At 38.3% G+C, this 21,608-nt stretch overlaps 2 protein-coding genes across 5 annotated transcripts in view; both read right to left on the minus strand.

Annotated features, from left to right (window-relative positions):
• Positions 1-4,999, minus strand: part of gon4lb (gon-4 like b) — a 28,206-nt gene extending 23,207 nt beyond the window's left edge. For both annotated transcript variants that reach the window (XM_058746330.1, XM_058746329.1), the window contains exons 1-11: positions 4,842-4,999; positions 4,058-4,305; positions 3,890-3,973; positions 3,502-3,743; positions 3,246-3,320; positions 3,107-3,157; positions 2,955-3,005; positions 2,764-2,862; positions 2,312-2,422; positions 2,030-2,206; positions 129-348 (exon numbers count right to left, since the gene is read on the minus strand). In XM_058746330.1, coding sequence (XP_058602313.1) covers positions 129-348; positions 2,030-2,206; positions 2,312-2,422; positions 2,764-2,862; positions 2,955-3,005; positions 3,107-3,157; positions 3,246-3,320; positions 3,502-3,743; positions 3,890-3,973; positions 4,058-4,286 — 1,339 coding nt within the window. In that variant the 5' untranslated portion in view covers positions 4,287-4,305; positions 4,842-4,999. The remainder of the gene's footprint in view (positions 1-128; positions 349-2,029; positions 2,207-2,311; positions 2,423-2,763; positions 2,863-2,954; positions 3,006-3,106; positions 3,158-3,245; positions 3,321-3,501; positions 3,744-3,889; positions 3,974-4,057; positions 4,306-4,841) is intronic.
• Positions 5,000-8,991: 3,992 nt separating this feature from the next.
• Positions 8,992-21,608, minus strand: part of npr1b (natriuretic peptide receptor 1b) — a 38,075-nt gene continuing 25,458 nt past the window's right edge. For 2 of the 3 annotated variants that reach the window (XM_058747842.1, XM_058747844.1), the window contains exons 11-22: positions 20,868-20,945; positions 20,350-20,454; positions 19,156-19,227; positions 18,856-19,015; positions 18,539-18,694; positions 14,026-14,194; positions 13,653-13,799; positions 13,442-13,565; positions 13,287-13,355; positions 12,456-12,630; positions 12,126-12,224; positions 8,992-11,002 (exon numbers count right to left, since the gene is read on the minus strand). In XM_058747842.1, the coding sequence (XP_058603825.1) occupies positions 10,857-11,002; positions 12,126-12,224; positions 12,456-12,630; positions 13,287-13,355; positions 13,442-13,565; positions 13,653-13,799; positions 14,026-14,194; positions 18,539-18,694; positions 18,856-19,015; positions 19,156-19,227; positions 20,350-20,454; positions 20,868-20,945 (1,500 nt within the window). In that variant the 3' untranslated portion in view covers positions 8,992-10,856. Of the gene's footprint in view, positions 11,003-12,125; positions 12,225-12,455; positions 12,631-13,286; positions 13,356-13,441; positions 13,566-13,652; positions 13,800-13,869; positions 13,944-14,025; positions 14,195-18,538; positions 18,695-18,855; positions 19,016-19,155; positions 19,228-20,349; positions 20,455-20,867; positions 20,946-21,608 lie in introns of those variants that run through there. The other variant, XR_009266523.1, reaches the window with a different exon arrangement.

Genomic DNA, 21,608 nt, shown 5'->3' on the forward strand with positions numbered 1-21,608 from the left:
GCACCGAGCGAATCGTGGAATCTTCCCATCCCTAATATTAATATATAATATTAACAGAAATTAAAATTAAAAAGGAAATACAATACTTTTTATGAACATCTTGTGCAGTAGACACTACACCTGCTGACCTTCATTGTCCAGGTTAGAGGTCATGAGTCCCTGCAGCCACTGTGTCCATTCACGGTCCTCTGGTGTGGAGACGTTATCGTACATATCTGGCGTGATGTCTGGTGCACAAAGCTCTGCCTCCAGCTGATCCAGAGGGACGTCCCTCAGCGGACGCTTTGACCGAGTACGACAAGCTACCAGACTGCCATTTGGCTCCCCTCCACCACCATTGCTCAAAGTCTTTGGCAGACAGACAGATTGATTTTAGAGAGAAAACCATACAGTGAGGAAAATAAGTATTTGAACACCCTGCTATTTTGCAAGTTCTCCCACTTAGAAATCATGGAGGGGTCTGAAATTGTCATCATAGGTGCATGTCCACTGTGAGAGACATAATCTAAAAAAAAAAATCCAGAAATCACAATGTATGATTTTTTTAACTATTTATTTGTATGATACAGCGGCAAATAAGTATTTGAACACCTGTCTATCAGCTAGAATTCTGACCCTCAAAGACCTGTTAGTCTGCCTTTAAAATGTCCACCTCCACTCCATTTATTATCCTAAATTAGATGCACCTGTTTGAGGTCGTTAGCTGCATAAAGACACCTGTCCACCCCATACAATCAGTAAGAATCCAACTACTAACATGGCCAAGACCAAAGAGCTGTCCAAAGACACTAGAGAAAAAAATTGTACACCTCCACAAGGCTGGAAAGGGCTACGGGGAAACTGCCAAGCAGCTTGGTGAAAAAAGGTCCACTGTTGGAGCAATCATTAGAAAATGGAAGAAGCTAAACATGACTGTCAATCTCCCTCGGACTGGGGCTCCATGCAAGATCTCACCTCGTGGGGTCTCAATGATCCTAAGAAAGGTGAGAAATCAGCCCAGAACTACACGGGAGGAGCTGGTCAATGACCTGAAAAGAGCTGGGACCACCGTTTCCAAGGTTACTGTTGGTAATACACTAAGACGTCATGGTTTGAAATCATGCATGGCACGGAAGGTTCCCCTGCTTAAACCAGCACATGTCCAGCCCGACTTAAGTTTGCCAATGACCATTTGGATGATCCAGAGGAGTCATGGGAGAAAGTCATGTGGTCAGATGAGACCAAAATAGAACTTTTGGTCATAATTCCACTAAACGTGTTTGGAGGAAGAAGAATGATGAGTACCATCCCAAGAACACCATCCCTACTGTGAAGCATGGGGTGGTAGCATCATGCTTTGGGGGTTTTTCTGCACATGGGACAGGGCGACTGCACTGTATTAAGGAGAGGATGACCGGGGCCATGTATTGCGAGATTTTGGGGAACAACCTCCTTCCCTCAGTTAGAGCATTGAAGATGGGTCGAGGCTGGGTCTTCCAACATGACAATGACCAAGCACACAGCCAGGATAACCAAGGAGTGGCTCTGTAAGAAGCATATCAAGGTTCTGGCGTGGCCGAGCCAGTCTCCAGACCTAAACCCAATAGAGAATCTTTGAGGGAGCTCAAACTCCGTGTTTCTCAGCGACAGGCCAGAAACCTGACTGATCTAGAGAAGATCTGTGTGGAGGTGGGCCAAAATCCCTCCTGCAGTGTGTGCAAACCTGGTGACAAACTACAGGAAACGTTTGACCTCTGTAATTGCAAACAAAGGCTACTGTACCAAATATTAACATTGATTTTCTCAGGTGTTCAAATACTTATTTGCAGCTGTATCATACAAATAAATAGTTAAAAATCATACATTGTGATTTCTGGATTTTTTTTAGATTATGTCTCTCACAGTGGACATGCACCTACGATGACAATTTCAGACCCCTCCATGATTTCTAAGTGGGAGAACTTGCAAAATAGCAGGGTGTTCAAATACTTATTTTCCTCACTGTATATACAAAGCAGAGAGATTATTTTGTGTATATGAGATTCTGTACCTGGTAAGGTTCCATGCAGAGAGGACTGAGTTCAAGCTCTTTATCCACAGCATGTAGTTTCTCAATGAAGGGGTCAGGGGCCCTAAGAGACCGTGAGGGGCCACTGGATTGAGGAGGTGGGGCAGGGGGACCCATAGGCACTGCTTCAACTCTCAAGTGCCTGGAGAGCTTGGGCTTCTGTGACAGGGATGGAGAAGGAAGAAAAAGAGACTTAAACCTTGAACAATGTGCAAAAATAATTAAATATAAGCGTGTATGTGATCGTAATACTGTGTAAAGTACCAGTCTGGGGCTGTTGCTGGCATCATCACATTGGGGAGGTGTATGAGAGGATGAACGTCTGCTGCCACGTGGTGAGGAGGCCGTACTCTCCACATCACTCTCCAAAAAAGTCTGAGAGAAAATTCAAACATGTTCTTTTATAAATCAATCAAAAGGCTGTTACTGTAGAACTGGTAATCTTGTAAAAAAAATTTACTTTTGTGACTTTTCTAATTAAATATATTTTAAAATGTAATTTATTCCTGTGATTTTCAGCAGCCTTCAGTCTTTAGTGACACGTGATCCTTCAGCAGTTATTGTACAATGCTGATTTGGAGCTCAAGAAATATGTCTTATCAATGTTGAAAACATTTGTGCTGCTTAATATTTTTGTGAAAAAAGTTGTGCATTTTTTTCAGTAATTTTTTTAATTAATTATTTTTTTAAAGTATTATATTATATATGATATGTACCTCCTCAGCTGTTTCATCTTCTTCGTCTTCATCAGGACAATACTCTTCATCAGAGGAGTCCTCCTCTTCTTGCAGGGGAATGTCCACAAACTGGGGTGGCTACGGAGAGAGTCCAAATTTAAAAAAAAAACACACAAAAAAAACAATACAATACAATCTCTCACAGGTGATACATCAAAAAGATCTGATACCTTAATCTCACTTGGCTTCTTTATTGGAGAGATGTTCCAATTGCCCATCCCCTGGGAAAAAACAAAACAAAAAAACAATCAACACCCTCACATATAAGAGCTTAAAATACTCAAAACCTGCTCATAAGGAGAAAAAAAAAACACACACTCACCACCCCTCTCTCAACAACTTCTTTGAGCTTAGAACGAGTCATTTTAGGCTCCTACATTAAACAAAATAAATGTATCTAATTAAAATTACCATTTTTAAACAAACTTCCATTATAAGAGTTAAATAAAGGAGCAACTTACAAACATGGGCATATCTTGTGTGTCTCTTATAGCAGCTTTCATCATGGCCACAACATGCTCATTGGTTACCACCTCCTGAGGTCAAACATAAAAAAAAAAACGCTAAAATGTTTGTAATTTATTTTCAAACTACATTTGATGGTAGCATTTTTCTTGAAGGCACACAGATTCATTACTACAAGAGCATTCGTTCGATGTCTCAAGAACACACGCATAAAATTTAAACTGACTTCCATCTCATAGAAATCAGACTCACGTGGATGATGTTACGAACGTTGACAGAGGACAGCTTAAGCTTTTTTGATTTGAGTGTTAAATCTCTATCCAGCTTCGTCAGCTCTTCCTCACTCTCACTCTCATCCTCAAGATCTTCTAAAGTCTTCTCTATATCTCCATTCTTCTCAGGGATCTCTTCTTCCACCGGAGTCATTCCACTCTTCTTTACATTCACTCCATTCCGTTTCTTTAGCCACTCCTCCCCTTCACACCTGTCCTCATCTAAAGGTTTACAAGCAATGAGACTTCAATCAGAGTTGGAACTTGGAAAACCCCTAAATTCAATAGTGATGTTTATCTTTAGAAGTTAGAAAGTAACATAACTAAGTGGCGTGTGGTTAATGGCAAAGCTAAATGGTCTGACTCACCCACAGTGATGACCAGACCCAGTTCTGCATCCTCCTCTGAAATTGGAGAGGACTGGACACTGTCACTGTCATCCTCACCATGGCCTAAACACACACACAGAGGAAATAACCAAATATCAAGCTCTGGTCTAAACGTCACTTAAGTAATTCTGCTTGTATCTACACTACCTGCATTGAAGTTCTGCTCATGGCAATTGGACGGATGAAAATTTCTGTCTGGAGACAGTGTCTGGATTGAGGTCCAGCTCTTTTTCTTATTGGGGGTAGAGACCTTTCTTCTCCAGGAACTAGGAGACAGTTTGACAGAGAAAGAAGACCTGCTGATAGATTCTCTCTTAGGTGCTTTGGCAGGATTTGGCTGTGGTTCTGGAGAAGAAGACTTGCGTTTCCACCCCATGTTCAATCTGTCTCTCAGCCTGAAAAGACAGGTAACGTTAAAGAAAAACTACGTTAGTTATACAAACTAATGTCTTACAACTAATCTTCAAAAGTGTGTATTCAAGAAATTAGAAAATAAATAATTAATTAACAGTCAGATAAACAAAACTAATAATACAACATTCTTTATGGTTATGTCTAAAAACCTAGCGATCCACCTACCTAAACAGCTATGTATAGTAAGGAACAGATACTATTAATAAAAGTAATAATTTATAAATGCAGAAGTGTTTATACTCAGTAAAGTCAAAATAACTGGTATGCCAGAACAATGTACACAGTAAAATATGTGTTTTTATTTCTACTTCACTGTTAAACCAATAGAGAGAGATGGAGAACGCAAACAGTGAATCTGTATCATGTTTGTATCTTCAGATGTTAGCTTATTGGCTAACTGAACTTAGCATTGCGCCCCTAAATAATACATATCACTTGGAAACAGTTTACATTTGTCACACGGAAGGATGTTATTTGCGGTGTTCACATTTCATGATGTAAAAAAAAAACCTCTTACCCACGAACAAGTTTTTGTAGCCATCGGAGGCTTTCTAATACACATTAACCCGCCGCTTCACAACAAACGGTGGGTGTTGCGTTCATTTCCTTCCCTTACAACACAGACAACTACAGACCATTCCCACACCTCGGTAGATCCATCACGCCGACTGCCTGTGTCCCTCAACGACAATATTTCAATAATATACTTTAGTAGTTTTAATAATCTAAATAGCGTTTTGCGAGAAAAGCGATGAAAATATGGCGCTTTGACGGTTTTTTTTTCTCCCAAGGAAAATACCCTCCAAATCACAATAATGAACTTTTATATTTTCATTACATCTGATTTTCTTCCTTATATTTTATTTTAGTCACAATTAGCCTATATATTCTTACGACTCTATTCGACCCTGCTGGCCTGCGAGTCTATTTTTTTTTTTACTTTACAGCCAGCAGGTAAAGAAAAGAAAAGAAATAGAGAGAGAGAGAGAGAGAGAGAGATAGTCCTTAAGAGACGCACTGTACTGTCAAATACAGCAGATTATTCCTGAGTTCCAGTCACTCCATGAACATGACAAACTAGGAATATTACTTGGTGAAGGACCTGCTTCCTCTTTGGTAGCACAACATATTTATAAATGCCATAAACTAAGAAGTAAAGAGTGAACACATCTGCATTAGTAGTACCATTAATGTTTATATAAATATATATGGATGTATTTTGTTTTGTTTATTTATGGATGTATATTTGTTTTTATTCTGTTATGTACAATGCTTTGGCAATATGTATCCAAGTATGTCATGCCAATAAAGCAATATGAATTGAATTGATAGAATTTTAATTTCAACACACCTTTATTACAATCATCAAACACATTACATAACCCCTACACAAAACTCAAAATACAAAAATCAAAACAAAATTAACAACACACAAGGATTTAAAAAATTGCAAACTCTAAATCCTCATCAATAACTTCACACAGAGCCCTTTTATAACACCAAATCGTTGCAAAAAGCATAAGATCTCCCATAACCTTATAATAACGGAAATCAATCAAAATTCTAGATTTCACAAGGTTAAAAAACCTGCGAGTCTATTTTTAACTTTACAGCCAGGGGGTTAAGAAAAGAAAAGAAAAGAAAAGATAATATTTAGAGAGAGAGAGACAGAGAGAGAGAGAGAGAGATAATAGACCTTAGATCCTAAAATATGCTTTTCTTTAAGTTAGAGAACAGTATGCCATGGTCTGTCTGAATACTCGATTCTGATTGGCTGGCAGGTGTTGATTAAATTCGTTGAACTGCACAGGTAGTTCCAGGTCAGTTTAATCACGTTCTATATTAATGCGCTTCCTATAAACATTGGTAACCGTAGTAACATAAACCCTATTTGGATGGGACTAGTTTGTGTTTCACAGACGTACTTGGTGATTTTAATGCCGTCCGAATCTGCCATGTTTTTCTCACACAACCTCTGTAATAATTCCAGAGCAAATTACCTACTGTTTTTCAGCAAACTCAGTGATCCTCTGAGAAAACTAATCCTGTCCGAATGCGAATGTCTGTGATTGCCGGTGAGATTTTTTTTCACAGCGCGTTTCCTTGTGTGTTTTGAGATGTGTGTTTTGGCCAACGTGAATTACCGTAGACGCTCTTACCGCGCTCATGTTTGATATATTTGCCTCCCGGCAAGGAAAAAAATAAGTAAATAAATTAAAAACAATAATAAAATCAAGAGTCAGATCACGTAAACCATTCAGACTGGCTATTGTAATATCTGCGTCAGGTAAAATTACTCGCGTTCATTTCTGCACTCAATTACATACATATGCACCTTTATGAAAATTAAACACGGGTTTACTACAAATAAATAACTAAAGTAAAACTAAAGCAACCACACATTAACATGGTTTTGCTATACTTCACCATGGTATTTGTAGTAAAACTGTTATACTAATGGTAATCAATCCGAATGACACGCAATGCACGCATACAGAGCGCGTGGCCTCTGAAACGCCCAGATGTACAAAACAGACCCTCCACCCCTGTAATAAACACAGAGGTGTTAGTCCCGTCAGGTACATGAAAATCGCAGACGTCAGGTGATAAGAATCGAAACTCAAACGTAGTTTAGAAAACTAGTCCCGTCCGAGTAGGGCTATAGTTACAGTTGAATAGTAATACAGACGAAAATAACCGTCACTTTTATCGTTCCGGTCAAGTATTACAGCACAAATATTGTTAACATCTTTAATATGTGAATGCTGGGAAATGACCATGGCTTAAGCCAGATAATCAACGGCTAGCTGTGCATTAAACGATTTGAATGGATAGGCCTACATGGTTTTCAAAATTTTACATTTATGCATGTTATAAGATAACGCCTCATGTTAATTTTGTTATCAGAAAGGGAGGAGTCTATTGTCGGGGATGTATATGTAGGCTATCTTCAGTTGCCCCTCGAGTTTCTCTCTCTTGTTCTGAAGTGGAGTCGTGCAAGATTTCCTTTAGACTTTCATAAACTGTGAAAAATCTTAAAATAAATGGACTGCAAAGAAAATGCCCTCAACTACCATCATTAATTGGCTCAACGGGGGAAAAAACTTTGAAAGTTATATGCCAGCTGTAAACAATGGGCAGAAATCTACCAGCTCGTGATTTTGCCTCTGCTAAGCGAGAAAAACCTCGCCAATCAAGCGTTCGGCAGATTCAACCGGCAGCAACGAGACACTTGCCTCTTTGGAACATGGTGGTGACACCTGACACTGTGCCCGAGTTCACCATCCCCGCACTGTGCCCGGCGAGACTCGAGGGATGCGGAAGAGAGAAGGCTGGAGTCGGGAGTGGACGGCGGCACACTATTCCCCGGTCCACGCACCCATCACCGCGAGTCCGAGCAATCACGCGCTACTGCCCGTTCTCAGAGGAGCACGAATTGAGCTTCATGGATGATCTTCAGACTCATGTTTTGTCAGACCCGACCACCAGAGCTGCAATGTCATTGCCTCATCTCAGCAAAATGACCACTCCGTATGGCTTTCTGACACTTGGTGAAAGTCCGTGCGTTTGCAGAAGGGAATCGTTGTTTTTTGAGGAGAGTGTAGGCCTATTGCAGGAATTTCTCAGAAATGCAAAACAAACGCCTTGTTTAATTACGCATGGTACTGTGAAATCAAAGAACCAGTCTTACAATTCTTTTTCACAAGTTGGACACGTGAAAACGCGGGCCTCAGGTGACACAGCTCCTCTGCAGCTGCGAGATTCATGTGGCCATTCAGAACTAGCGAGACCTTCCCACCTCAATGGACCTTACGGATTCCTACAGAGAGGATGGAAAAATTTTTTACGTAAGGCGGCTCCCTGGTCTCGGTGAAGTCTAAAGAAACTGGATATTAACTTAAGTAGCAACCACATATGTCTGTTTCACCTGCAGGGTCAACAAATGTCACATAGGTTTGGCATCCATCTTATCTTGTGTGAATTTGACTTTGTGGCATTTTCCAATATATAACACAGAAACTTTGAGACTATAAAAACAGAGCTGTTATTAAAAATAAAGGTTCCAAATAATGCAGCTGTCATACTTTAAAACAATCTTTCAGTAAAAGGTTCTTAAGAGAACCTTTTTTTTTTTTTTTTCTTATGTGAAGAGCATTCTAATAATCTAAAGGCCAATTCACACCGCACAGACAAACGCCAACAAACTAGTCTGTTGGAGTTTGTTGGATCAGTGTGTTACCCCTGTTGGCGTTGGTTGGAGTTTGTTTTGACCCGACTGAACATGCTATAGATATAGGATCATCCAATTTCTCCCCAGTCAGTGCGAGTTGGTCGGTGTCTGTTGGTGCAGTGTGAACATGACCGTTATTTTTCATAAGATTCTAAATCCAACGGCCAACTTGAGCCAACTTGTTTGTTGGAGTTTGTTTGTGCGGTGTGAATTGGCCTTAAAGAACCCTTTTCCATAGAAAGAATGTTTTGTGCATCTGAAACTTTCCAGAACCTTTATTTTTAAGACTGTTGGTCATAATTGTCTTGTTTATATATGCAAACAAATGCTACACTTCAAATGCTTTCTGATATGTTGATGCATTAGCATTAAACTTATATATTAAGAATTTCAGATACATAAATGAGTATTGATCATGTGAATAAAATATGACAATATGTAAGGAACAAATATTGTTTGAGCGAGAAATGGTGAGAAATGATTTATTAAAAATAAAGCCAAGGTATTTCCCTCTTATCATTTTCAAATTAATGCTCAATTCATATATATATATATATATATATATATATATATATATATATACACACACACAAACATATATATATATATGTGTATATATATGTGTATGTGTGTCTCTGGACTAACTATGGAATGCTGAATATAATACGACATTGGTAATCAGAAAAAACCTCGAGCAGAAATTGAAATAAGCCTTTTCTTTCATAAGTGTGCCTCAACAATGACGTTTAAATGTCACCAGTGCTTTTAACACCATAATGGATGCGATGAGTATTATATGGGGTTTCAAATGATATGACACAACAATATTTATGCTGTGTCTCCCTAATGCAAAGATCAAACACAGAGGAGCAGATTTTAATAGTCTCTCACAGAGTAATACTTAACCTGCACTCTCGAATCTGTCGCCTTTAAGTGCTCAGGGGAATGACAATCTGACATCAGTGAGAAACTCAAGGTGGTTGAGAGTAATTTAAGTGTCAAGCAGGTACTTGTGAAGGCTCTCAAGAGAATGGATAAGAAATTAAAGATGACTATAAGTGGATTCAAATCTTGATTATAGTCAGAAACTAATGTCAGGGTCTGCATGAATGTGTTGCATTATAGTCATGACCTAATGTGGGTAATTTAGAGATAGACCCTATGCAGCAAATAGTATGCTGGCTCCTATGACTATGTTGCCAGAGGTTTTATTATCACTCCTAAACACTTTGCAAAGAACCTTTATACTTTCTTACTCAAGTAGAATCATGTAAAACTGTCCTGCAGGAACAGAAACGCATAGAAACATACAAGCATGTAAAATAATACAAAGGCAAAGTACTTCTCATATGTCAAATCAAAAAGTGTCAATCTCCCATGTAACATACCTGTAGACTTTACAAGTGTAATGGGCAAAAAAGCCTAGGCAAAATTCCTGCTTCATTCACACTAGAAAACAACAACTGTCTCTCGAAACTGGCGCTCCTCTCATTCAGCAGAAACATCCAGGAGATGAGCCAGAGATTAATGTGTTTTAGCTGGCTTGAAGAAGAATGTGCAGAATATGTGTGCAAGAGTCTGACTGGGTGAAAAAGTGTTTGTTTGTTTTTTTAATATAAGAATCTATAAATATTACTCAAGTGAAATAAATGACAAAAAAGTAAATGATAAGTGATCAATATTTGTCTTCAAAACATTTGAATTATGAAAGCCAAGTGATTTTTTGGGTGAGCTAAAATCTATGTCATCATCTTTAATATTTACATGTCTTTTCCAGTAGCCCCTCACTGCAGAACAAAGATCCAGGGGGCGGAGTTGGATCCACATCCGGGGTGGAGATTGGTAAATTTAGGGGTGGGGATGGGTAAGTTTAGGGATCAGGAGACGGGTAGGTTTAGGTAAATGTAAGGTGGGAGGAGTTGGATCTAGATCCAACCACACCCCTTGGATCTTGTGTTCTGCAGTGAGGACCATCTGGTCTTTTCTCACACACACCCTGGAAGTAATCATGTTTATTTAGCCTAATATATTTTAAGCCAGCAGTGCTGCTACTTATCCACCAGGGGACGATATTCAATCACACTCAACCTTCAATCCATTTACAGCTGCAGCTGGTGTTTTTACAAAAGAAACATCTTAAAGTACATATATACAAGTCAGACATCATGTAGTGCTGTACAAGATTATGTGCGTGTGCATTTGACCAACAGAACAGTCTTGGCTTGGTTTCCTTGTGGATGCGTTTGACTAGAGTCAGTGTGTCTCTGTTGATTCCATGGAGCTTTTTTGCTCCCCACTGTCTCAGTCATTCTTTATTTCCCCCAGAAGCCAGTAGGTCCTCATCTTCCCTTTTCCCTTCATCTCCACATCTCCTCTCAGCTCCAGCTGGAAGCAGTTGAACTCCTGCAGCACATCTCGAGTGGTTGACGACACATGAATCTTCAGAGCTGCAGGATAACAGCGTGTGAATGATTAGAGTGTTACTGTATAAATCCTGATTAGTTGCGTTCGCACAGCTCACTTCACCGGGTTGACTAATGTGTGTTGGCAAACATGATTTACGTGTGTACCTTCCACCTGCAGGTACATTAAAAGAGCCAATCATACTGGCACACACAGTGTTATTTTAGCATTATTTATGTAATATTTTTGTATTTATTAATATTTTGAATAAGCTTTTTTCAGTTTTTATTTTAATTGTAGCTTTTATGTGGTTCATTCATTTTCTACATTAATATTTATCTTTATTTTTATTTCATTTTTAGTATTCTTAGAACTTGAATAAACTTATTTTAGTTAGTTGCCATCTAATCAGTTTTTCATAATCTGTATTTCAGCATTATTTCGATTAACAAAAACATTTTTAAATAATTTAATTAAAAATAACACATTTTAAGAAAGACTGTACTAAAACAGTCTAGCAGGGTCAAAATATTGGAAATGCACATAAGGGCCACAGTGTGCAGTAAAACTGCCCCAGTACAATGTTTAAGTCAGGATTGTGATGGTCAAGGCAGGCATGTATGCTAATCTTCTCCTGTGAGAAATAAATCAGCAACGCTTACAATTCATCCCTTTCCTGATTGTAATTTGTTTTGCTTTAGTCAAGTGTTATCTAACGCTGATAGTTCTCATTTATCTGGCAGCGTTTATATGGGGAAATAGGTGGTGGGGGAAATAATTAAATTTGAATTACAATGGAATCTTTTCATCAACTTTTTTTGTTTGGGCTTTGTGAATGATTGTGAATTTCATTATGGAAAACTGGTGTCGATAATACAACATCTGAAGAAGCATGTCTGTTGAAATATTGAAGCAGACGTTTAAAAAAGGCCAGATAATTTAGGAACAAATTTAAAAATATATATATATATATATTTGTCTTTTCTATACCAATATTTTGTATAAATTAAAGACACTCGATATTTCTTCAGTTCTTGTCTCATAGCCTTAGTATAGACTAAAGTCATGACTCAAACCACTGACTGACCTGCACTCTTGACCTTTTCAGTTGCTATGGTTATGAGCACAAATTGCCATTCGGTATGAATGGGAGCAGTAAGTACTTACGTTCTCCATTTGACTCCATACGAGAAGATGTGTTCACTGTATCTCCAAAAAGACAGTACCGAGGCATCTTCAGCCCGACTACGCCTGCACACACAGGACCTGAAACACATACACACATAGGAAATGCTGTGGCAACTATGCATGCTAATTTTAAAAAAATACTCTATTCTATGGGAGAATGGACAGAATGTCTGTAATGGATAGAAAGTATAGATTAACAAAGCTCATTACAACCAAAAGAATCCTTGTCAGTTTTTTGCTAATTAAAAGTCCATCAGCATGTTGAAGACTAGTTCAACTTAAGTAAGGTTTTGAAGCCATCATTTTTACCACTGTGAATGCCGATTCGTAATTTCAGCTGCTCATCAGGTCGGTGGCGAATCTTAAATGTTCTGACAGCCTCCAATAGGGCAAGGGACATGCGTGCAATCTCATGACCGTGCAGTTTCCCGTTCCGTACCGGCAATCCTGAAACCACCATGTAGGCATCACCTATTGTCTCCACCTAATCCGATTGGAAACAAAACCACCACAGCACAAGATGGAGATTCATATCGGCACAAACAAAACAAGTGTTACACATGTGGATTAAAAAAACAAACAAACAAAAAAAACTGTTAAAATTGAAGATGTTTTTATTAATTACATTATTTGTTTTAAGGAGAGGTACTACAGGTTAATATGCCTTATTTTTATTCATTTAATGACACATTTTGTGATATGAAAGTACAATAAACTTTAAACCAATAATTTTGTCCAGTGCATTTTTTGGGTTCTGTGTGGAATTGTATCAGATTTGACTTTTCTTGTCTGTTTTTTTGTGTTGTTCCAATGCAAACAAAAAAATAAATAAACATGTGAGTACCAAAACATTTGCAATTGGAACAATTTTCTGAGAGAAGTGTTGCATTTTCTGACAGAATTGCAAGGGTGCCGATATTTTTGGCCATGACTGTATATACATATATATATATATATACATATACTGTACATACATATATATATACATACATATACATATATACATACATACATACTGTTGTTAACTTTTTAAAAGTTCTTAAAACGGTCAAATCAAGAAAAAAAAAAAGAGGAATATATAAAGTGAAAAATGGTTTGCAAAATGGTTTGCTGTCTAGGGCAAATATGAGGTAGCAATACCTTGTAAACGTCAAAATTATCTATAATGGCATCAAAGCAGGTGTAGAGATCATTGAGGAGGGTGACGACCTACAGGAGAGACATCCACTTAAAATCTTTACAGAGTGAAATAGTAAAACAAAGGAGAAATATTCCCAGGATTAAGAATAAGATACCTGCATAGGTGTGCTCTCTGCTGACAGAGCTGTGAAGCCCACAATATCACTGAAGTAGATGGTGACAGAGTCAAAAGCTTCGGCCTGCACAGTCTCACCCCTCTTCAGCTGCTCTGCCACTGAACTAACACAATAGAAATGAAGCCCTATGAGCTTTGGCCAAGTATTTCATCGTTCATTTATTTGCTGTGTATTTTGTGAGTCAACTGACTGAGGGAGGATCTGGTACAGTAAAGCTTCTGCCTTGCGTTTCTCCTCCAGATAGGCTTGAGTCCTCTCCTCCACCAGCTCTTCCAGATTATTAGCATACTGCTCCATGCGAGACAAGAGATTATCCAAGATATTACTTCTGTGCTCCCTGAGAAAGAGGATGAGAGACAGATAAAGAAACAGAATAAGGCGAATAATAATAATAAGAGGATACGTACCATTTTCAACAAAAACGTTATAGCATGGTGACACTAATAGACTGGATGCCTCGCAAGCACCAGTAATAAGTGAACTAGGATGTATAAAAGTGTTTGTTAAATGATTTAGACAAGTGAGCCAATACAGCAAGAACTAGAGCGCAGAATGGGACAGACCTGTTCTGTTTGCGGAGTAACACACTAATATGGTTGAACTCCGGTCTGTCTGATGGTTCTTCAGCCCAACAGCGCTGCATCAGCTGACCCAGCTCTTCACTGTGGGCCTGAGGGTTCACGGATGGCCGTAGATATGGCCACTCTCCCAGAGCTACACGGTCCACAATCTCTATACTCAAGGAAGAGAGAGGAAGAGCAAGACAAATTTTGAATTTAAAGGAACGGATCACCCAGAAAATAAAGGTTCTGTCATTATTTACTCGCACTCAAAATCCTATTTTGACATTTAGATAACCTTTTCCAGTATCTTATGCTCATTTATAATTCATCTTTAAAAACGTTAATAACAACACTGATAAATGTAACCATTAGTGAATACCAAAATAAATATGCTGATGTCACGAATCCTGTCCATGCACTTCCATTCACCCTCCACCAGAGGTCACTCGCTCACCACATGGACTCTTACACTACACAGATCGTTACACTTACACTGAACTTCAGTTCCCACAATCCATTGCACTCATTACACTCAGCTGAAGCCAATCACACGCTTACGCCCGAGTCTGATCACACAGCTGATTCCCATTTCACCCCCTACTTAAGCCATGGACTTTGTTTCCCTCACTGCCGAGTATTGTATGCGTTTACCGCTCCCCTAGCCGTAGCAACTCTACAGAACCCCTGATAGATTTCCCCTGCCTGTTTTGGATTGTGTCTTCCCCTGCCTGGACTATTGATTCGCTTTCAGATATCTCTTTCGTCAAGCCCCTTCGGATACTGTTCGCTGTCGACCGACCTTTGCTTGCCCTAGGATTACTCTTTGTCTTGTCCCTGCTATACCTGTTTGCCATTGCTCGACCCTGCCTGTATTTATGACCATGCCTGTAAATAAAAGCTTGCACTTGGATCCGCACGTCTCACGTCTCGTCAGCCCTGCTACAGCTGCATTGTTCACAAGTGGCAATTAAAATGAGTGATTTTAGTTTTTAGAGTTTTATTTTTAACTTATTAACATAAAATAGTACTGAATTAAAAAATTGGGCCATTTATTATCAGGTTATCAGCCATGATTTTAAAATCGACATGAAATTCCCTTAATCCATTTTCGGTAACACTTTACAATAAGGTTCCATCAGTTAATGCATTAACATTAACCAACAATGAGCATTTTTTAAATCTCTGTTAAAGTTAGTCTTTAAATGCACAAATCCAACTGTTCATTGTTTGTTCATGCTAGCTCAGGTAAATAACACACAACTTCTGATTTTAAAAATGTATTAGTAAATGCAGTACTTTTCATTGTTAGTTCATGTGCAAAATGCTACTGTGAATGATTCATCCATGATTGATTCCTTTTTTTTCTTCTTGACCTTGTAATTTTTAGTCAAAATGTCATATAACTCGCATTCAGATTTACCTCCTTCCAATCAACAACTGGTGGATTAAACTAAGATCCAGCCCTGAATTTCCTTCTTTTCAATAATCTGTTTTACTTGGATGTCACAATACAGATGAAAAGATTGGTCACTTCTTCCAGTACATTACATCTTTAATATCGGGGTATAAAAGAAAGCAAGTGTGGCTTTTTGGGTGAACTGCTCCTTTAATTCCAACAGTATCAACAGTCTGAAGACATTTTGCCTGTCAAAGTGCTTTCTCTCTGTTATCAATTGCATCAGGGCATTTTCCATCAGTCCTATTCCCACAAACTCCCACAATGTTTTATCTCTGTTTCCCATCCTCTTCCTGATCTCTCTCAGCTCTATTCATCAGGCTCTTACAGCTCTGAAAGCCTGGAAGAAATGGCTGTGGGTTGTAGCACTCTAGTAAAAACACCATTTCTCAGCTCCGTCTGAGGCTTTTCACAGACAATCTGGCCTGATAAGAAACAGCTCTTCAAAGCTCAGGACATCTTTACCGCTACACAATTTCTTTGTGTTTGTGTTTTGTATTTATATGTGTGCCGGTGATGCCAGGTTGATTGGTTGACCAGGAATACAGTAGACTGATTGGTTCACCAATCCAAACCGTAATCTTCACCAACAGTAATCTTATTACCAAGGTGCCCAAATGCATGTGTGAAGATTGATATGATCTCCTCTTCTATGTCAATTCTGATTACAGAGCTGAGATCACAAGCTCCAGGGATGCTGACAGCACATGATCGGTGTTTGTGGGTGTAGCAGAAGTAGTTTTCTTGACATAAACACACACACACACACACACACACACACACACACACACATCACTCTCTGGTCTGTATTCTGAATCACATGATTAAATCCATGAATTAGATTAGAGAAGGAAAGAATGGATGAATATATATGTGTGTGTGTGTGTGTGTGTGTGTGTGAGAGGGAGAGAGACCAATAACAAATGAACCTTTTAGTGTCTCTGAAAATGATATAAAGTGACAGTGATTTATACAGCTTTGCTTTCATTTCATTCACATGGAAATTATAGATGCAATGGAGACATTAGAGAACGTCACTTCAGGAACATTTTAGTGTGTCATGATTTTCATATTTTATGGCAATTAGCAACTCTGTATAATCATATGGAATCAAAATGCAAAAGTTTGATACGATATAATTTGTATGTATGAATGAGAGCTCTTCACACTCTAAGGGATGTTCTCTGTAAACAAGAGAGAACCATAAGCAGGGGATGCAATGTGTGTGAGGATGTTGGCAGGATGACAAGATAATGTCAAGTGTCTTCCTCTTCAGACAAACTCACTGGTGGCTGAGTGAAAAGGGTAGTGGACTGGCAAATTAAGAGCGTGTCAGGGTGTTCTTATGCATGTATACTGTATGTGTTTGTGGTAAAGAGAGGATGAGAATATTCATGTGTATGTGTCTGGTTGTGTATTTGTTGACCTCTCTGAAGAACCTGGTTCATTAGCGTCTTTGATTCCTGTCACTGCGGAGGCTCTTGAGGGTAATTTGTGTGAGTGTTCTGAGTGCAGAGCAGTGCATCAATATTTTAAAGCATTTTGGAAAGAAGCGGAAAAACAAGTTTTTCATCCTCATCAAACTGTTCTCAGACAGATAAGAGTTTCAGATCCCAAATCTCACAGAGAAGCAAAAACAACTTAATTATATGAATTTTTAATTAAATGGAAAATACACACAAAAAACAAGACTTTTCCACTGCCTTTTCTGCCAATGTAATGGGAACTATGGCTTTTAAGCTTAAAAAACGACATGAAAGTATAATGAAAAATCAGTTCAGTTTGACTTGTGTGTAATATTTCCAATCTTCTAAAGCCATATGATAGCTTTGTGTGAGAAACAGATGAAACAGAAACTAAATTTAAAGGCTGGAATACAATACACAATATCAAATCTGAACAGATTTGAAAACACTAGGCATCATGCACTTAGTTGCTGATTTTTTAAAATAATTTGGTCACAGAGGAAAAACTCTTACATTACAACCACTGAGACACACTATCAGACATTCAAGGCATTCTCAACACAAAAAACTGATACAGGAACATACACCTTGTTGTTAGGAGATGTTTGACATGTATGAACATGTTTGATATCCTCTGACTAGATGGAATCAGTTTGTGCCCATCATACACCATGTGATTTTCAGTGAAATCTGACAACTTTGCCCATTATCTGAAACTGACCCTGACTTTCAGCAACTAGTGTCAACTCCTTTGGACTGGTGATCGAAGCAAAAATCTGAGCAAAAGCCAAGTAGTGCATTTCAGTGTCAAGTGTTATTCACTAAAAAAATCTCAACATTGGCTTTAGATGTTTATGAGAGAGGTAACATGTCAGCCTCCTGAACAAATCAAGTTCTTTTGAGTCAGATCTTTTCAAAGAATCACAAAATTGAATGATTCATTCGCATATCAGACTGATCTTGTTTACTGACTTAAAGGGATAGTTCACCAAAAAATGAAAATTCTGTCATTAATTATGCCGTTCCAACGAAGGTCTTACGGGTTTGGAACGACATGAGGGTGAGTAATTAATGACAGAATTTTCATTTTAGGGTGAACTAACCCTTTAATGATCTGGTCAACAGTTTACAGGAGGAAAGAACTATCATTGAATAGCAATTTAAATTTCAGGCTTTTCTTCACTGAAAACTATCACATGACTTCAGAAGACCTGATGAGTCATATAGATTGCTTTTACAATGCTTTTACATCTTTATGAAGTTTGAAAGAACTGCATAGTTCCAAACCTGCATGGCCTTCTTTCTTTTGTGGATAAAATTCTGAAGAACCGCAGCTATTTTTCAGCTACATATTTCAGCTATTTTTGTCTATACATAAGAGTCACTAAGGTCCAAAACAATACTGGAACCCATTACCTTTAATTGTATGGATATTTTGTTTTGGTTTACTGAAAGTCATACAGGTTTCAAGCAATGTGAGGGTGTGTAAATGTTTAAAGTTTAGGATATAAGGTCAAAACAGGCTGAAGATGGGCAGATTTAGGCTAAACATGTAATTTATAACATGTATTGGTAAGATTGGATCTCTGACCTTTGGGGCTAAGCAAGTCTCCCTCCAAGTAAAAGACTCCTCTCCGCAGAGCCACCTCTTGAAGGATAATGCCAAAACTGTAGATGTCGCCCTTCTGTGTGCCTCCTGGAGGAAAGCACTCCATTCTCAACAGCTCTGGGGCCATCCACAGCTTACCTACACACAGGCGTATGCAGATGCACACAGACACAGACAGGGGACTGACAGTGAACAACAGAATCTGTGACTGAGGTTTGCATGCATGCATGTTGTGGAAATCTAAGCCACTTGAGTCAAACTGACACGAAATGACAAAGCTGAAAGGTCACATGACTGACGTGCATAATAAGAGTGGGCGTCCTCCGTGTCTGACTCTGTCCTAATGCTGGACAGCCCATAGTCAGTGATCTTTAGCACAAAACGATTGTCAACCACACAGTTGGATGATTTCAGGTTGCCATGGGATACAATCACACTGTTGTGAAGGAAAGCCATGCCCTGGGGGAAGAGAAAGATTGGAAAGTATAAAAGAAAGCAAGAGGGCAGAGACAGAGCACAATCAGAAAAATTAATTTAATCACATTTGGAAAGTTATCATGGAAAATAAATTCACGTAGAAAGTAGAGAGGGGCCTCTACCTTTACTATGTCACTGACTAGTGAATATTTGAACATCCAGTCTAGTGTGATGCTTTCATTCTCCAAAATGTCCTGTACACAGATGCAGAAAAATCTGACATAAGTGCATATACATACATGTACGCACCCAACAAGTATTTAGACTTAATGATGTATAAATGCATTAGATAACAAAACATTAAAATAAAGTGCTTGAGAGAAACTGACTTAATAAATCCACCAAAATTGCCAAGAAAAAAAGTATTGTTCTAACAGTAGAATATGTGGTCATATTTAACACTAAATTTTCATGAGTAAAATGCAGTCATTTTTAAGGCGAGACACTGCAGGTGAATAGGGTAAAAATTAACTAATAACATAGTTTTCTAAAATGTTAGGTTTAAATATGCAATAGATCCATTATTTAATTAAATATGTGCTAATTTGCATACATTTCTAATAGAAAAAATCTGAACACTGGATGAAGTCAGTTTCAATTTATTTTTAATTTTTTTGGACATATTAGAGTGAAATGTTTTACAGAGGAAATTTTCTCTCATTTTTGTCACTCCATAATTCAGAAAATACTTAGAACAGACAATATATCTCCACATTTGTTTCATAAAATGTTGTATCAAGGAAATTATATATGAATAAATCTCTCTGTAAAAACATTCAGGATATAGACAGGAATAAAAATGTACACTTAACAGTGCACCAGGTAGAAAAAAACTCTTTATGAAAAACCAATGGCCCAAAATCTCAAAATTGACAGCTGCATGAAAAAACAGTGTTTTTGCCTGCAGTGTCTCCCCTTAAACTTAAAGGAATCCTCATGATTGGGAATTACATGTGAGGGTGACAGATTTCCCCATGCAGATTTTGCAACAGGTTCAAGTAGCCCAACAGTAAATTATTTGGTTTGACAGTCAATTCTGTGTGAGCTGTGATTCATACATCACGGCACAACAGACAACTGATAATGGACCTTTTCTGACTGTGAAATTTCATTAATGTGACCACACTTTTAGGCTGGTAATTCCGCATTCAGGACATTTCCACATTGTTTCATTCGTAATTTCGGTCTTTCACAGCTACTAGGTACATGCACATTTTCATATTGATGCATGAGTGTGGCTCAGCATGTCATCAAAAGGTAACGGTTAGGTTTAGGGTTGGAGGAGAGAAAACATCATGAATCACGAGCGTCTGTACCTGCAGGCTGCCTCGAGGACAGTATTCTGTGACAATGCAGATGTTGGGTGGATCGATGCAGGCACCGATAAAACGGGTCAAATGCTCATTCTGCACATCTCTCATCTAGAGAACAAACACACACTATTATTTTTTAATTCACACCTAGACAGCAAGCAGTGTCGGCCCAGATCCGGCCCACATCTGGCCCGCATGGATTTCACACGGGCCAGATGTGGGCTGGATCTGGGCCAAAACTATGTTGCTGTCTGGGCAGTATATCCTTACAAATATTTTAAAACAAAACACTACAACTATACTGAATATAAACTGGTGTAGAAACAGTTCTTTTCACTCAGAAATTGTAGTAAATTTCACAAGTAATTACAAAGTAATCTTAAATAACACTTTAAGTAGAAAGACTGAAATAGCATTTTCTATTTTATTTACAGCTTCAATCGTGAATCTATTGTAATGATTATAATTGGATTTGCAGAATAATTCTTCAGTAGAGCAAAATAACAGCATGACACACTCACATGCTTCAGTTCGAACAACACTTTCCTCGTTAACTCGATGCGCTTTCTGTTGATGTATTTAATGGCCACAATATTTCCCTGGAGAAGAAGCAAGCACAACACATACACATGTTGGGTTTCCATGTTTTATGGGGACATTTCATAGACATAATGGTTTTTAAACTGTACAAACTGTTTTTTTCTATCCCCTTACCCTACACCTATCCTTAAAACTACCCCTCAAACAAAATATTTTAGATTAAAATACATTCTGTATGATTTACTCATGGGAACCAAAAAATATCCCCACAACGTAGAGTATACCTGAACCACACACACAAGTTTGTTTTTGTGAAAAGTGGGGACATCCCATAGGCGTAATGGTTTTTATGCTGTACAAACTGTGTGCTATTGCCCTACACCTAAACCTACCCCTTACAGGAAACTTTGTGCTATTTCAGATTTTCAGTACACTCCATTCTGTGTGATTTATAAGCGTTTTGAAAAGTGGGGACATGGGGTAATGTCCTGAAAAGTCACCTTCTCCTTGTAATACCTATGTCATACCCTTGTCATCATACAAATGTATGTCCTCATTTGTCACAAAAAAGCGAACGCACACACACACACACACACACACACACACACACACACACACACTATGTTTGCAATGAGATTTGCAATTTGAGGTTCTAACATGCATATAAACAGTAACACTTTACAATAAGGTTAGTTGTTATTGTTAGTTAATGCATTAGGTAC

The sequence above is a fragment of the Onychostoma macrolepis genome, chromosome 16 (assembly GCF_012432095.1).
Source record: "Onychostoma macrolepis isolate SWU-2019 chromosome 16, ASM1243209v1, whole genome shotgun sequence".
Taxonomy (NCBI): domain Eukaryota; kingdom Metazoa; phylum Chordata; class Actinopteri; order Cypriniformes; family Cyprinidae; genus Onychostoma; species Onychostoma macrolepis.